The sequence below is a fragment of the Gavia stellata genome, unplaced genomic scaffold, assembly GCF_030936135.1.
Source record: "Gavia stellata isolate bGavSte3 unplaced genomic scaffold, bGavSte3.hap2 HAP2_SCAFFOLD_53, whole genome shotgun sequence".
Lineage (NCBI taxonomy): Eukaryota > Metazoa > Chordata > Aves > Gaviiformes > Gaviidae > Gavia > Gavia stellata.
This window is the reverse complement of record NW_026776569.1, coordinates 316,176-332,615: the sequence shown is the minus strand read 5'-3', so window position 1 is coordinate 332,615 and position 16,440 is coordinate 316,176. Positions and strand designations below refer to the sequence as shown.

The 16,440-nt window shown below is 56.3% G+C and overlaps 1 protein-coding gene across 1 annotated transcript; it reads right to left on the bottom strand.

The window, feature by feature from the left end:
• Window positions 1-901: 901 nt before the first annotated feature.
• LOC132321134 (SUN domain-containing protein 2-like) lies at window positions 902-14,885 on the bottom strand. The gene is given in 14 exon segments (XM_059834707.1): window positions 902-1,043; window positions 1,956-2,020; window positions 2,122-2,178; window positions 2,372-2,449; window positions 6,761-6,897; window positions 10,070-10,217; window positions 10,916-11,008; window positions 11,523-11,690; window positions 12,422-12,537; window positions 12,917-13,001; window positions 13,584-13,755; window positions 14,359-14,399; window positions 14,680-14,811; window positions 14,814-14,885. Coding segments are annotated over 14 exon segments (1,506 nt in total).
• Window positions 14,886-16,440: the final 1,555 nt, after the last annotated feature.

Genomic DNA, 16,440 nt, shown 5'->3' with positions numbered 1-16,440 from the left:
CCGGCTGCAGCAGGGCTGCTGGCAAAGCGCGCGGTGGAAAGACAACAGTCCCGCCTCGCCCTGCCCAGCGATGGGGTGAGGACAGCAGATGCTGAATGGCACCAAGGCCCTTGCCGAGCTGCAGAGAGGGGAACGGGAGGGACAGGAGGGGGCTCACGACCTGCAGGGAGCAGTCGCACACAACTTGGCTGGCTGGAAAATAAGATGAACATGAGTTATTGCTAACCGCAAAATAGAGGAGGCCATGGGATGAAAATTATTTCCCCCCCAATAAAATAGAGGACGATGTTGGGGGGATTTATTTCCCCCCACAAAAAATGCAGTAGGGCCATAGGGATGGATGGTATTTCTGCCCCCAAACAACAAGGTGGTAGCACAGGAAAAGAATATAGAAAGGGAACGGGGAAAGGAAAGGGAACTGCTGCATGTTTGCAGTGAGCATCAATCTGGAGCAGCCGGCAAGAAGGGGACCTGTGGGGTGGCTCTGTGTGGTCTCTGGGACACGTACTCAGCCACGGCAGTGCCCACGGGGCAGCACCCTTGTGTGTTTCTCGCAGAACCTGGTCGTCGTGCCCCCGGGCAGGGGCTGAAGAGGAAGGAGCTCCCTGTGTCCCGCTGGAGGTTTTGCCGGGGGCTGGAGCTCTACAGCAGAAGGAAAGGGGCCACGGGCAACAGCTCCTGCCGGTGCAGCGAGGGCAGCCGTTTACGCAGGATGGTGGATACACCCTCCTGCCTCCAAATTGGGCAAGAGCCAGGTCTGAGGCAGAGCCATCGTGGGGCACGCACAGGCAGAAGGGAAAGCAGCAGCCACCTCCCTCCGACATGTCAGCTGACATTCATTGACAAGGTCACGCACTTGTCCTGCTATCAGAGATGTCTTTATTCTCTTTCTAGCGCCATTTCAAAAGAACCGGGACCTGGCTGGGCGGCTCCCAAAGGCGGCCGCCAGCTTTGGTGGCAGGACCCAGTTAAGGATGTCCCTCTTCAGTAAGACCACGATGAGGACAAGGATCTGCAGGAGGGCGAGGAACAGAAGAAGTCTCCTGCGGGACAGGAGAGGGGTCAGGCAGAGCTGGGGGCAAATTTGTCTCAGCTCTTTCCAACCACCCTCTTCAAACAGCACCGTGGGACCTCGCACCGTGCTGGGCACAAGACTCCCTGCTCAGGACTGAGGGGAGGGGCCCGGGCAGCTCTCTCATCCCACTGCCGATGGAAGAGCCCCAGCACCCCACGCCCGCCAGGCAACTCACCTCAGCCAAGAAGCGATACTATTCCTCCTTGACGCCAGCTGCTCCTCCTACAGGCCAAGGCACAGCAGGGACATGTGTTGGGGTGTGCGAGGAGGCCGAGGTTTTGGGGCTCAGGTCCCCTCCCTCGTCCCCGCTGAGATCAGTACCCCCACGTCCCGCGGGCACAGTGCAGCCCCTTCCCTCCCCAAGGCCCACAGCAGGGTTGTCTGTCCTACCAGCCGCACAGCCACCATCTCCTGCAGCAGCGACCCGTCTGTCTCGTCTGTCTGCGCCTTCTTCCCCCAGCTACGGACACCACGGGCTGCTGGCCTGTGAGAAGAGACCTTGGCTGGCATGGCGACCCCCCGGCTGGCCAACAGGGAGCCTGGGTGCTGCCCAGCCTCTGCTGGGGCTGGCACCAGGCACCCCCGGCAACCCAGCACTGCACAGACCCATCCCCCACCCCTGTGCCACCCCAGGCCTGGGGAGCAAGTTGGAGAGCCTGGGAGCTGCTCAGAGGTGTGCAGAGCTGCTTCCAGGAGTCCCGAGTTGCTCAGAGAGGGTTTGAGCCACTTAGGAGAAGACAAAGGGCTCTCCAGGGCAGGCTGGAGGGAGGAGCAGACAGGAGCCAGAGAGAGGCCTGCAACGGGCAGAGGTCTGCCCGAAGCTGCTCAGCACCCCTGACCCTGCTGCCCCGGTTTCAGTCAGGGCCCCATCACCACTCACAGAGCTGTTGCCTGTCGGAGGCATTGCTGTCTCTCCAGGAGGCGCTGGACCTTGTTCCTGAGAAGCTGGAGAAGCAAAGGGCCCGGTCAAGAGTCCTGGCCATGCCCGCTCTGAGGGGGCTTCCCCCACAAACCTGTTGAGCCCCCGGCCCTCCTGTCGCCAGTACCTTCTTGACCTTAACCCGTTCTTCAACAGCTTCTAGCAGCTCCGACCACTGCTCCCTCTGCAAAGCAAGCGGGACACATTGCAGGGAGACAGAGGGACCCCCAGGCCCAACTCTGACACGGTCCACTTCTGGACATGGTCCTGAGCAACTGGCTGTAGGCGACCCTGCTTGAGCAGGGGCACTGCACAAGACAAGATCATCTCCAGGGGTCGCTTCCAGCCTCAACCAGGCCATCCTTCTGTGAACTCACCATCGTCTGGGTGAGCAGCCCCTCCAGCTGCTGGAGCTCCTGGGGGTTGTTTTCGCAGCACCGCGCCACGACACAGCTCTGGGGAGAGGATCCAGACACAGGCACTGAGCCCCTGGGCTGTGAGGACCGTGGGGATACTCTGCCCTCACCCTCCTCTCCCCCGTTGGGGGCCTTCCACTGCACGGCAGACACAGGACAGGCCATTGGCGAGTATTCTCCAAACTCCTGCCCAGCAGCACCGAGGTTCTCCTCCAGATGCTCCCCCGCCTCAGGGAGCAGCCCCCTTTTATACCTGCCAGGGCGCCTGTGTCACAAACCCACAGTGACATCATGGTGACATGGCCATCCCCGCCTCCTGTGACACGACCATCACCTCCCTGGGACTGGCACCAAGAGCTGACCTGAGGCCCAGGCGCGGCCACCGGGGAATCAGGGCATTGCTCTCAGCACCCACTCTCAGTGCACGGGCAGGAGCGATTGCGGGCGCCAGCATGAGCCAGGCTGCGCAAGTATTCCCAGCAGGCAACTGCAGACAATCACACACCCACATGTGCACCACAGGTGTGCACATGTGCACGGGCAGCAACACCACGTGGGCTCTAGCCCAGGGCTCAAGCATCCAGCCCCTGTTTGGTTCCAGCATCCAGCCCCGGGGCGGAACTTCAGCCCAGGAAGGGGCAAAATAAAGCCTAGTCCTCTGCTCTAGCCCAGGCAGACACCGTGTTTGAAGCCTCCCAAGAGGAATGGGCTCTCTCACTTGCTCAGAGAGCTGCGGTGGCCGGCACCCGGGGGGACACCAGGAGGAAGGGGTGGGGGCACGTAGCAGGCAGGCAGTGAGCCACGTGCTTCAGCTGTGACGCTTCAAGCGGCTGCGTGCAGCGGTGCCACATTCAGGAGTTAGCAGGCTGGGTCGCTCCGGCCTCCATCCGACAGCGCCTTTCCCCTCGGCAGCAAAACCTGGGAGTGCCTGGAGAAGCTGGCAGGGAGCAGCCGGGGCTGTGCCGGCCGGTGGCTGTGGGGTCAGCAGGGACAGGGCTTTGGGGACAGGGCCAGCGGCTACGAGATTGCTAGAATGGGCCCCAGGGGATGGGGTGCAAGAGGCAAGAGGACCATGGGGCCAGCACTGCTGGGTATTGGGACAGGGGCCCACGGGGCTGTGGGGCCACCCAGGATGGGAGCATGGGGAGTGGGGGAGACGGGGGCCGTGGGGCTGTGGGGAGGGAGAAGGGCACAGGATGGGGCTTTTGCGTGGGAGGAGGAGTGTGGAGGCCATAGGGGCTGTAGGGCACAAGGGCATACGGGTGGCTACGGGGGGTATGGGGAGCTGTGGGGAGGAATGGAGGGGCCTTTGGGGTGTCTAGGGGGCTGTGGGTTATCATGTTTTTTGTTGTACACCTCCGTGACCGGAGGGTGAAGCCAAGGTCTCCAGTGCGGCCAGCAAAGACACTGCGGTGGGATGACCTTGGCTGGGCTGCTCCCCCAGAAGGAATTGCACAAAATCCCACTCTCAGGCAATGGTATTCCTACCCGATGGGAGCAGCAGATGACATGCAACTGACCCAAGGACATTCTAAAGTTTCCAAATTCCAGATGCCTCTAAGTGCAGACCCATCAGTGTTACAACAGCCTTTCAAACCCTCACCAATTTCAAACACACCTCCCCTCACTGAGGGAATGCCAACAGAAGACATTTGGTTCACTGATGCAGAAAGAACAAATGCTAAATGGCAATATAAAGCTGCCACATTGAACATTAACACTGGCCAACAAATTAGAGGAGAAGGCGAAGGCAGTGCACAAGCAGGAGAATGAAGGGCAGTTGCTTTAGCAGCACAGAACGGAGCAGAAGTTATATCCGTGGACTCCTGTGCTGTGTGGGCTGGAGCCACATACCGGCTCTGACAGTGGGAATCGCTGAACTGGGAAGTAAAGCGATCTCCCGTTTGGAGAACTCAAGATTGTCAACTGTTATTAACTGTAGCCAGAAAAACCCCATTCAGGGTGGGACGGGTGAAAGCTCACACCAAAGATAATAAGCCAGCAACGGACTGGAACAGAAAGGTGGATGAATTGACAAAGATCAGGAAAACCTAAACAGGGAACTCCCTAAATTCTGAGTGGTATCAAATGGGGGAATGGCGACGTCAAAAATCAGGTCACACAGGTAAAGCAGCACTTTCTTTTGCTGCACAGAGCACGGGTTGGCCCCTAGACAGGAAAACTTGTGCAGTTATTCTCGCAGAGTGTCCTCAATGTCGATTAAAATGATGCAAAATCGCCCTGCTAAAGCACCACCCCTCCATAGCAATGAAGGTAAAACCTTATGGTCTACACGGCAAACTGATTGTGTCGGGCCATTCAAACCCTCTGCGGGATATCGATGCATCCTCACGGGAGCAGAAGTCATCTCCAGCTTGCTTTTGGCAACAAAGTGCCCGAAGGCCGATGGGTGAAATACAGTACGAGGAGTATGGTTTTGGTTCTCAAGTCTACCTACTCCTGATGTCATCCGCAGTGATAACGGCTCGCACTTCTCCCGTGTAGGAAGTGCAAGAATGGGCAACACAAGAAGAAATCCAATGGCTATTCCACACCCCCTGTTATCCTCAATCAGATGGGGTGGTAGAAAGAGCTAAGGGCCTCTTGAGAACGAGTCTGAAGGCCCAGAGGGACACTCAACTTCCCCAAACACTTCATCAGCTGAATAATCGGCACGGGCCCAGCGGGAGCTCCGTGAGCCAAGCATTCTTTGCAGAAGCTGTGCTTGATGCTCCCCCTTCTGATGAAGGAAACTATCCGATGGCGTTACAGCCAGTACAACCCGTCACCGTGAGTTTACCACAGATTGGAACTGTACCTGCGACTCTAACGAAACCTCGCGGCCCACTTGCCTGGGAAGCTACTGATAGCAGCGCTGCAAACCAGAAAAGAAGCGCAGGGTGGATTCTTCCTTCTTTCGAAGGGGGTAACCAGTTTGGAAAACCCCACCGAGACCCGTCTAGTCTACCTTTTGGTTGTGCAGCCTCCTCCAAGACCAAAGGAAGAGACATCATTCTACTGCTGTTGAAGATTTTGGTAACACTTGCTTCCCCACGGACGCCCACCTGCCTCAACTGAACCGTCATTCGAGAAATGCCTCAGGCACCAGCATGAGCTGTCATCTGAGAAGTAATAAAAGAGGAATTGGACACCTTCACTCGGACCTTGCACTTTCAGCCGTATCCTAGGGCCGGACCCTGGCACGCTTGCTGGCATGTGGAAAGTCATATCACTTGGGACCATAAAACTGAGGCTTTGGAGCCTGAAATGAGGCTTTGGAAACCAAACCTAAGATTTGGAAAGTAAAAAGGAGGCTTTGGACACTAGAAATGTAGCTTTGGAGCCTAAAAAGAGGCTTTCTGCCCTGATGGTGCGGGATTAGACCCTCAGAATGAAACCGTGGACCCTAAAATAGACTATGGGTAATAAAAGACAGGTTGGGACCCTAGAAATGAGGGGTCTGGCCCTAAAAAAGAGACTTTTGGGGCTAAAAGATGGGCTCGATGCTAAAAATGAGGTTTTGGAGCCTGCAAAGGAGGGGAAACTCTTGGATCGTCCATGGCCCCAAGAAATGAAGTTTTAGAGCTTTGGGCACTCCAGTGGAGGCTCAGAGCTGTAAAAGAGAGACTTTGCACCCTAGAAATGGGTTTTGGGAGGCTCAAAATAGGTGTTGGGTTCTCCAAATTGTGGACCGAATCCTGAAAAGGAGGCTTTGGTCCCTGAAAAGGAGGCTTTGGAAGCTACAAATGAGCCTTTGGACCCTCTACATAAGGCTTTGGCCTCTAAAACTGAGGCTTTGACCTTCACAATCAGACTTTGGGCTTTAAAAATGAAACTCTGGGCCCTTAAAATCATAGAATCATAGAATCGTAGAAATATAGAATAGTTTAAGTCGTTCATCGCTGAGTCTTTGAACCTTAAAAGGGGGGTTTGGAACTTATGATTGAGGGTTTGTACCCTAAAAATGAGGGTTTGGGACCATACAAATGAGGCTTTCAACCGTACAATCAAAGCTGTGGACTCTGAAAATGAGGCTGGGGGACAAAGTGCCACCCCCCATCCCTTGGCAATGACAGGGACTCACAGGTGAGGATGGCGGCCCTCCTGCAGGGACGGGCGCTGGCGGCGGCCGGGGGAGAGGGGTGCAGAGGTGGCGCCAGGCGGCCTCGCTGTCGCACACCTCGTGGAGGCAGCGGCAGGTCTGGCCCAGTCTCAGCAGGGGGTGGGGGCAGCGTCAGGAAGGAGATGATGTGCAGCAGCTGTGGGGAGAGAGGTGGGGAGAGCATCAACCCTGGGACCCCCCTGCTCTGAGGGGGGACCCCAGCCCCACATCCCCCCTACTCAACTCACCACCTCAGGCGGGAGACGCCGGATGGCGGCCGGGTCCTCCCCCTCCTCCCCACCCTCAGCCTCACAGCAGGCCCCACCTGCGCCATCTTGAAGCTCGGCCCGGCTGCCGGTGGAGCCCGCCTTCTTCTCACACCAGTCTTTGCCGGCATAGGTCGGGAGGGCTGTCAGTCTCCTGCCCTGAGGGGATGCTGCCTCTGATTGGCCCCCAGCTGGTTCAGGCTGCCCTGGTGGGCTCCCGCCCTTCACCTGGACTCTGACCTCTGATTGCCCACATGGGCTGTCACTCTGCCCTCAGTTGGGGCCCACCCTCCCCTGAGGGGATGCTCTCTCTTATTGGCTGCCTGAGGGCTCCCTCCCCACCCCCATCACTGCCCGCCCTTCCCTGAGGTGATGTTGCCTCCCATTGGCTGTCTGGTTACATGTCAATCACACCCTTCCCCAAATGCGATTGGCTGTCCTGGGTCCACTGACTCCCCCCAGACTCCTGGGCGGCCATTGCCAGGCGACCAGCTCCGCCTTCAGGGTTTAGGCCCTCCAAATACAATCGCAGAACCATCGACCCGTTTAGGTTGGAAAAGACCCTTACAATCATGAAGTCCAACCGTAAACCTCACCCTGCCCAGTCCAGCACTAACCATGTCCCTCAGCGCCTCACCCACATGTCTGTTAAATCCCTCCAGGGCTGGCGACTCAACCCCCTCCCCGGGCAGCCTGTTCAATGTCTGACAACCCTTTAGTGAAGAGATTTTTCCTCATATTCAGTCTAAACCTCCCCTGGCGCAGCTTGAGGCCATTTCCTCTTGTCCTGTCGCTTGTCACTTGGGAGAAGAGACCAACACCCACCTCCCCACAACCCCCTTTCAGGTCGTTGGAGAGAGCAATGAGGTCTCCCCTCAGCTTCCTCTTCTCCAGGCTAAACAACCCCAGCTCCCTCAGCCGCTCCTCGTCAGACTTGTGTTCCAGACCCCTCACCAGCTTCGTCGCCCTTCTCTGGACACGCTCCAGCACCTCAATGTCCTTCTTGGAGTGAGGGGCCCAACACTGAACACAGTATTTGAGATGCGGCCTCACCAGCGCCGAGTACAGGGGCACGATCACCTCCCTGCTCCTGCTGGCCACACCATTTCTGATGCAGCCCAGGATGCCGTTGGCCTTCTTGGCCACCTGGGCACACTGCTGACTCATAATCAGCAGGCTGTTGACCAACACCCCCAGGTCCTTTTCTGCCGGGCAGCTTTCCAGCCACTCATCCCCAAGCCTGTAGCGTTGCATGGGGTTGTTGTGACCCAAGTGCAGGACTCAGCGCTTGGCCTTGTTGAACCTCATACAACTGGCCTGGGCCCATCGATGCAGCCTGTCCAGAACCCTCTGCAGAGCCTTCCTACCCTCAAGCAGATCAACACTCCCACCCAACTTGGTGTCTTCTGCAAACTTGCTGAGGTTGCACTGGATCCCCTTGTCCAGATCATTGATAAAGATATTAAACAAGACCAGCCACAAAACTGAGCCCTGGGGAACAGCACTTGTGACCGGCCTGGCCAGAGAAGGAGATCAGCTTAGTCAGGCAGGACCTGCCTTCACAAACCCATGCTGACTGGGCCTGATCGCCTGGTTCTTCTGTACGTGCCACGTGGTGGCACTCAAGATGATCTGCTCCATAGTCTTCCCCGGCACCAAGGTCAGGCTGACAGGCCTGTAGCTCCCCAGATCCTCCTTCCGGCCCTTCTTGTAGAAGGGCGTCACATTTGCTAACCTCCAGTCCACTGGGACCTCCCCGGTTAGCCAGGACTGCTGGTGGATGATGGAAGCGGCTTGGTGAGCACTTCCGCCAGCTCCCTCAGTGCCCTTGGGTGGATCCCATCCAGTCCCACTGACTTGTGGGTGTCTGAGTGGTGTAGCAGGTCACTAACCATTTCCCCTTGGATTGTGGGGGCTTCATTCTGCTCCCCATCGCTCACTACCATCACAGGGGGCTGGGTAGCCAGAGAACAACTGGTCTTACTACTAACGACTGAGGCAAAGGCGGCATGAAGTACCTCAGCCTTTTCCTCATCCCTTGTCACTGTGTTTCCCTCCACATCCAGTAAAGGATGAAGATTCTCCTTAGACCTCCTTTGGTTCTTAATGCATTTAGAGAAACATCCTTTATTCTCTTTAACGGCAGTCGCCAGGTTAAGTTCTACTTGAACTTTGGCCCTTCTAATTTCCTCCCTGCTTGGCCCTGAAGCCCTGTGGGGCCTGCCAGCGCTGGGCAGTCCCGGGCACGGACGCAAAGGGCAGTGGTGAGCCCCCGTGAGGAGAGAGTGACAGGGCTCTGTCCTTCCTTCTGGCCACAGGAGGATGCCCTGGGCCACGCCAGGACAGGGCGTCTCTCCTCCTCAGCCCCAGGGGAGGGCGCGGCCTGAGGAAGGCCCTGGGTGCTGGGCTCAGCACGGGCACTGTGACCGGGGACAGACCCTGTCTCCTGCCAGGTTCTGGCCAGAGTGCAGGCATCTGAGCTGGGATGAGGTGGAAGAGTCTGGAAAACTGTTCATCGAGAGGAGGCGATGGGAGAAGGGACAGTGTATGTGGCACCTGGGATTAACTGACACCCTCAGTTTCCTGTCTGGATCAGTGCTGTACTTGCACAAGGACTAAGCCCCAGCTGAGAGCAGAAATTCTTCCCAATCCTGGGTGCCAGAGCGCTGTTCCTGCTCTCTCCTCCCCGGTGCGACCCAAGCGCACGACTGCCCTGCCTGCTCCTGCCTCGGTGCTTTGGGCACTGGGGGGTGAAAAGGAAAGACAGACTCGTGTAGTTATGGAATCTCTTGAGGTGTCCTGAGTTTGCTTTGCTAATCCCTTCTGTCACGTTTCCTGGGCTCTTCACTGGATATGTGCCTGGAGAGGCGAATGAGGCCGTGAACTGGCTTTCCAATCAGGGGTTTCCTTCTTACAATACAACATGCTTCCATTGTCTCATAGGTGACAGCCTGAAAGACGGAAGCTGAAGCAGCATGTGCCTCTTGTGAAAATAGGTAACAAGAGACGGTTGTGTTCAGTTGATGCTTAGTTGCTTCCTGTACCTTCATTTAATCTTTTGTGTATAGGCAGGTCCTGCTGATGTTCCTCTGCAGGCAGCAAGCATGTGGATGTCAGTTTTTCTGCATAATTGTGACTGATCTTTCTTGTTGCTTTGAATAAGGAAAATTTTGCTATGTACCCCTGAAGTCTCCGGTAAGCTCGTGGGTCAAGAGAAGGACAGGGAGCTCTCTTACCAGTTAGCATCACAGGCAAAACAGGCTCCAACTCCACTTGGTGAAAATTAAGGGCCTTTATTGCCAGATGACAGGGACCCCTTTCCCCCGTCTTTGGGAGGATCGCCGTGCACCCTGAATCGATACAGGCAGGTGTAGTCCGGGTGGCCCCAGTTGCTCAGCACTTGCAGCTTTATGTAATTCACGAACCCAGAGAGCTCGTTCTGAAATGACAAGAAGGAATGAGTTGCCTTTTCCTCCCTGGCAGTTGACTCCTGACAGAGTAGTGCCGCAGCGACGGACTCCTTCAACAGCTTACTTCTGGCTGCCCTGCGAGGTCTTTTGACCTATGGTGGTCAAGACGTTCTTATCCTGCTCCACCTCCTGTGGCCATAAGAACAGGAAAGGAAGAAGCAGCTACCAGAAGCGGCAGCAAATAGATGGGCGAGTTCTTCTCGCCTGCTTTGAGGCACATGCGTGCACAGTCAGAAGACCCAGTGGAGTCAGTCAAATGGCTCGTTGCCTCCTCTAGAAAGCCACCGAGACATAATGGCCTCCCTGTCCCTACTCGCTACCAGCAACACCAGAAGCCTCAGAAAGCCCAGTAGTTCTATCTTTAACTAGCAGGCCAGGAGTAGTGCATACTAGGGGACGTGGCCACTTGTGTGCACTTGGAGTCCAGACACTCAAGCTGACTTCAGCTTCAGCGGTGGTGCTTTTAAGCGCTGAAGCTGAAAGCCAAAAGGAAAGAGAAGAACAACAGGAGTCCAGGCATACGCCACTAGGAAGCTAAAGCAGAAGAAAAGCCAGCGTGGCACATGCTGCAGGAGACGGCTGCCTCTAGCCCTTTGGCAGGGAAGTTTCTCCCCAGCCAACTGCATATCTCCTCCTCTCCTCCAGTTCTCCCTCTTTGTCCCCGTACCTTCAGCTGGAAGGTCTGAGTGGGATTCAGCATCGCCAGGAAAGTGAACCGTCCCAGGAACGTTCCCTGCTCCTCCTGTTCTTCCTTGAGGCCCTAGAGAAAGACAGGGGTAGGGAAAACAAGAGCGCCTCGTTCACCGTGGGAAGATTTAACGTCAGTCGGTGAAGTACTGGTCTATTGCAGCTACGTAGTCCAAGGAAGGTGAGCACAAGAGGAGACGAGAAGCTGCAGCTAGGTAGCGTGCCACACTTGCCTACTCAAGGAGTCTCAGCTGCCAGTCAGGAAAGGAGCAGACGTTCCCAGTGAGGGGGGTAACGTGAGCATCACAAATGCCCACTGGGATTGGAAGCCAAGAAGGTCTAGGACCGTGCACTGTGCCAGCTCCTTTTCCCTGTGGCTCCTGGAGTAGCACCTTGCCCCAGAAGCTTCCTTTTGAGCGGTACATTGGATAAGAGAGGAATACAAGGGAAAGGGAGCAACTCCAAGGAGCTTGTTTCTTCTGCGAGCCAGGAGGAAGCCGCAGGTCGCTGGACTCTTTGAGCCGTATTCACCGCCCGCCTAGAAATGCTATGCAACCCCCGCCCCCCACTCTAGAGAAATCACTCACGTAGACAGCAAAGTCCTTTGGCGCTCTGGAGATGCTGTCTCTATGGAACATTGTCCCTGAGACATGGTCCACGGTGACTGCTCTGGGAACGATTGGCACAGACAGCCTGATGAGCACGTGTCCCTGACTTCCTGCCAAGGGCCAGCAGTTTCCTGGATGATTTTCCGGCTGAAAGAGAAGAAGAAACAACGTTCACGTTGAGCTAAGCAGTGGTGAGAATTCATGCGTCACAAGACCCCTTCAGCAGAGAAGCACTTGGATGGCAGGAAGCTGGATGTGCCCCTCGAAGAAGCTCTCCGGCCTGTCCCGGTCTGGAGCAAGTCGCCAAGAACAAGCAAGGGACGGTGTGGCTGAAAGGCACCTGCCCAGAGCAGGTGGCATCTAGAGGGCCCACCTGGATGAGCCTTTCCTGTCAGGGGAAGCAATGGCTCCCTCTCATCCACTCCCACCTCCTTCCACCGGCACCAGCCAACACTTCAACTTGTGCAGGCAGCTCAGGAGCAGTGCCAGGACGGCTTGCCAACACAACGTGGGGCCCTCCAGCAGTGCAGGCTCTCAGCGCCCACTCGTGCTCACTAAGAGCCCTGGCGAGCTCACACCCCAGACCTCTGCAGGCCCCTTTTCCATCCTCCTTCCGTGCCATGCTGACAGTTCTCACAGTGACTGGCAAGACAAAGACTGTGGGACCCAGCTAGCCTGTTAGAAGCTCGCGCGGAGGAGCTGGGGCACTCCGCGAGAGGAAAAACTCAGCAGGGAGACACAGGAGGCGAGTAGGTCCATGCAGGAAGGCAGCAGGAGAAGAAAGCTTCGAGGAGCAAAGACAAGGGCCAAGGCAACTCTCAGCAGCGCGTTTGGTTCCTCCCCGCCACCTTTGTTTTTCTGATTCTTGGTGCACCTACCTCAAGGATAACGTCAGGAGATCGCAGGTAATCCAGCACCGGCAGGGAATACAAAAAGACTTTTCCTTTCCTATTGCGGAAGGATGGAGAAGTCCTTGAATGAACGACAGCAGCCCCTGGAAATGAAAACGTGAGCACAATCATTGAGCAATGTCAGGAGGAATATTGCACTGCTGACTTGAAAAAAGCTTCTAAGTAGCCATCAAGCTCCTACAGTGGGATTCCCTTCTTTCGTACTGGCATGATCCCTCTGGAACACACAGCAGGGACTCATCAAACTGTCGTCAGGGGCCATGGAAAAAGACAAGAATGGGAAGTAGGCTTTCTGGTCTTCAGATGTGGTCTGGCCCATTACAGGCTCTGTCAGTGGGTCCATTTGTAGGGCACGAGGTGGCCCTTGACTTCTCGCCCCTTCTCTCCTACCACTGGGCACGTTCAAATGCCTGTCTTGTCAAGCTGGACAGGAAGCGCTTTGTTTGCACAATGGCACAGCACCTGATGATTTGAGGGCATAATCTGGCATGGGGACTTGCTTTTCTTCCAGCTTCTCCAAGACTTGATTGATTATCTCTTGAACAGCCTGGGAAGGAAGACAAAGGAGAGCGCCTGTTAGAAGGAAAAGGAACGGGGCAAGCAGCTCCCCTGCAAAGCCAGCCAAGGTGAGCTGGGACAAGGTTCAACTCAGATGTAAGGGAGGCCAGAATTGCCCGGAAACCTCCCAACTTTGCTTTACTGCGATTGACCGCTATCAGAATGGAGGGGCTGCTCACTCCCACGCTCTGAATGCTGAAGTGGTGGGAACAGGCTTTTCCTGTGGAGATGCCCATGCCAGGCAGCATGCACAGACAAGCCCCTGGGCATGGGATGGGAGTGGGGCAACTAGGGACTGCTGAGAGCATTCCTTCTTTCGGGTTCTCCCTTGAGGAGGACCTGAGATCTGGACGGAGAGGAAGGTACGACTAAGACAACTGTCCTTCCCGTCACGGCTCTCTCTTCCCCCAGAAGGAAGTGTGGCGCAACAGGAGAAGGAAGTGTGGCAATGCACGGCACTTGTTCCAGCAGCACCAGCCTTTTGGCTAGCTATGACAGGGGACTGTAGCAGGATACGTGCCGGAGGGAGGAAAGAAACCTCCGGGTAGAGCTTTCTGCAATATGCCCTTACCCATCCGGTAAAGCCTGGGAGCTTCGCCTGCTTCAAGGCTTCCTGAAAAGCACGCTCGGCGACATCCTTTAGGCTCCAGCGCAGGAGATAAAGCTCTTCCTGGAGCTTACGTAGCTTTTCTGGCAGGGTCAGGGTTTCGCTCAGCACTTCTCCTAACTCGTCCCCTGCTGGCCTAGAAGAAGTGAGCAACGGAGAGGTGGTAACTGTTGTGGCTGGCCTCTCGGACGCCCTGGGAATGTGAGCGAGGGAGTGACAGTGGCAGTTGCAAGGCTGCCCTCAGCCCTTGAACCTTGCCCCCCTGCAAAGGTCTTGACGGGCAACTGCTGCTACACCGACCTCAGCCTGAGAGAAGACTCCCTTTCCCTTGGTCTCTCCTCTCCTTCGACGGGGCAATGCTGCTTGCAGGGGCTTTCGATTGCAGCCCAGCAATGGAAAGCCGCAGAGGTGTCTCCTAGCAGCTACTCCCAAGCATGGGGGAGAGGAACGGATGCAGGGTGGAGAAGGCTACCATTCCCCTGCTCAGGCGTTAGAAAGGTGGAGCTGCCAAGAGCCCAGCCCAAGTGAAAGGGTGGACGGACGGGTGGCCCCAGTCCTCTAATGGACGTGGGGAGCTAGAGCTGACCGTTTGGCAGAAGGCGAGAAAGGGCAGTGGGAGAAGCTGAGGGCGCTGTGCCAGGGGAAGTTTGTGTGAGACAGGACATAAACAATGTCCTGTTGGGGCCGAGGGGCAGAGCTCCTCTAAAGAACCGTCTAGTCCAGGGGAAATCGTTTTTACCTCCGAGTCTTCCAGTCCCCTCCAGGGAGATGCGAGCGCACCTGGAACAACAATTAAGGGAACTCCGTTAAGTTTCAGCAAACCAGTGCTTTGCTGAAACCTGTGCAGGCCCAAATCTGCCTAATCCTGGTTCTTGATCGGCTGTGTGCAATGCCACAACTGTGGAGACACTGGTGCTCGGTCCAGCTGACCTTCACCTGGATGACCTGCCAGGGTGGCTTCTGTCCCTAGCCCCAGCCACAGGCTTTTAACAAGTGGCTCTTTGTGCCCTGCAGTTGCGCTGGCAGAACCAGTCTTGATGTGAAGAAATGGAAATGTCACCTGCTGTTGGAGAGGCTGAATATGGGAGGAGATGTAGGCCCACCATCCTGCTGCCGTCCTCCAGAGGCTTTCTTCGCCAAGCTGTCCCACGGGGTAAACACCTGTCAGCCATACACCAAAGCTCTCCTTACACTTAGAACGCGGTCTAAGGCCGGGTTATGCCTCGGGCTGCCCGCTCCCCTTTCCATGTCCCTCCCAGCTGCCATAGTTGTCTCTCCTCTTGTAGTCTTGGGAAGAGGTCGTGACGGCCTGCGGGCTCTGCCAGAGACGGACATTCCCTCCCATGGACTATGCTCCTTGTCCTACAGAAGCTTCCCAGCCTCCTGGGCCAGGCGAGGTTAACCACTGCCTCTCCCTCAGCGTAAGAGAACTGGCTTAGCCCTCCTGGGGAAGGCAAGTCACCCCTTCCTCGCCCCCACACCCGTTCCTCGGAAGCAGGGAGGACTGGCACACCTCTGTCGGGGACTTTCTGCTCTTACCTGGGCTCCTCTGCTCACAGCAGGGGAAGCGGACCAGGGCAGCATGGAGCCCTGGGGACCTCCTAAAGCACCATCGTCAGGTCTGAGCTCTAGAGAGACTCACCGGAACAGAACAGACCCACAAGCAGCGCCAGGGTCACCATCTTCAGAGCCTTCGTTTTCCTGCGGAACGGCAAGGAGGAAAAGGGTGGTGAAGCTGGTGGTACCCACTCAGTTCAGCATCAGATTCGAGAAGAGCAGTAAGGACTGCAGGTCCTGAACCTGGTGTTCCTGGCATGAGGAATGGCTTAATCCTGCACAAGCTCGAGTCAGAGGCAGAGTTGTCACCAAGTGCACCAGTGGGGCATTTGGTACAGCAGGGAATGGCAGTGTTTTGTGAGGGACGGAGGGCTCAGGATTGACTCCGGAATAGGAGAAGGAGTTGCAACAAAAGCTGTGGCCATACTTCACATCTGTGGGGGTGGAGAGGCACTCACAGCGTACACTTCCTCAGGAATAAACAAGCCCCTTTTATTCTACTCGAAAACTTCTTGCAGCCCTCAGAGGATCTTGTGCTCCTTTTCCTAAGGCACGCCACTGGTGAGGGGCTGACCAGGTTTCCGAAGGAAACCTCATCTGTCAGGAACAGAGGTCAAATCCAACACAGGACAAATCCAACACAGGTCAAATCCACTGCCAACAGAGGAAACATTGGTGTCCTTCTGGTTCGGGTCAAAAGGAAAACCAAGACAGCGCAGGCACATAACCCATGCTGCAGAGCGCGATACAGGACTGCGCGAAGCTCTCGCCATTACTGCGGCAGGATGGAGCTGGGCAACTGCTTGGGACTCCCTTCATGTGATCCAAAAGGGACTCGTCCCTCATTTGGCAGAGACAAAAGGCTTTCGAGGCCTAGTGCTGGCGTTTGTGAAGGGACTGAGGAGACTGCTGCTGCCTTACACCGCCTCCAGGCCGAGCTCTCAGGCTGCCCTCGTGTGCGTCCCCTGTCCGTCCCCCACCCACCCCAGCTGATGAGGTGGAAAATACCCTTGGGGAAAGGAGAGGAGGATTTTTCAAACATACCCGTTCAGATCGAGGGCCTTCCGCAGCTGTCTCTCCGCATCCGCTGAGGTGCGGGAAACAGGCATCCTGCTTGCTCGGGAGCGAGCCAACCACTCTGCGATCTCTCTTCTCTCAAGACCGAGAGTGACGATGGCGCAGGCACGACCCTGATCTTATGCCCTGCTGGGTCTACCTCAGCGCCGACGACGCTTTGTGACATCAACAGCAGTCAGTGATGTCA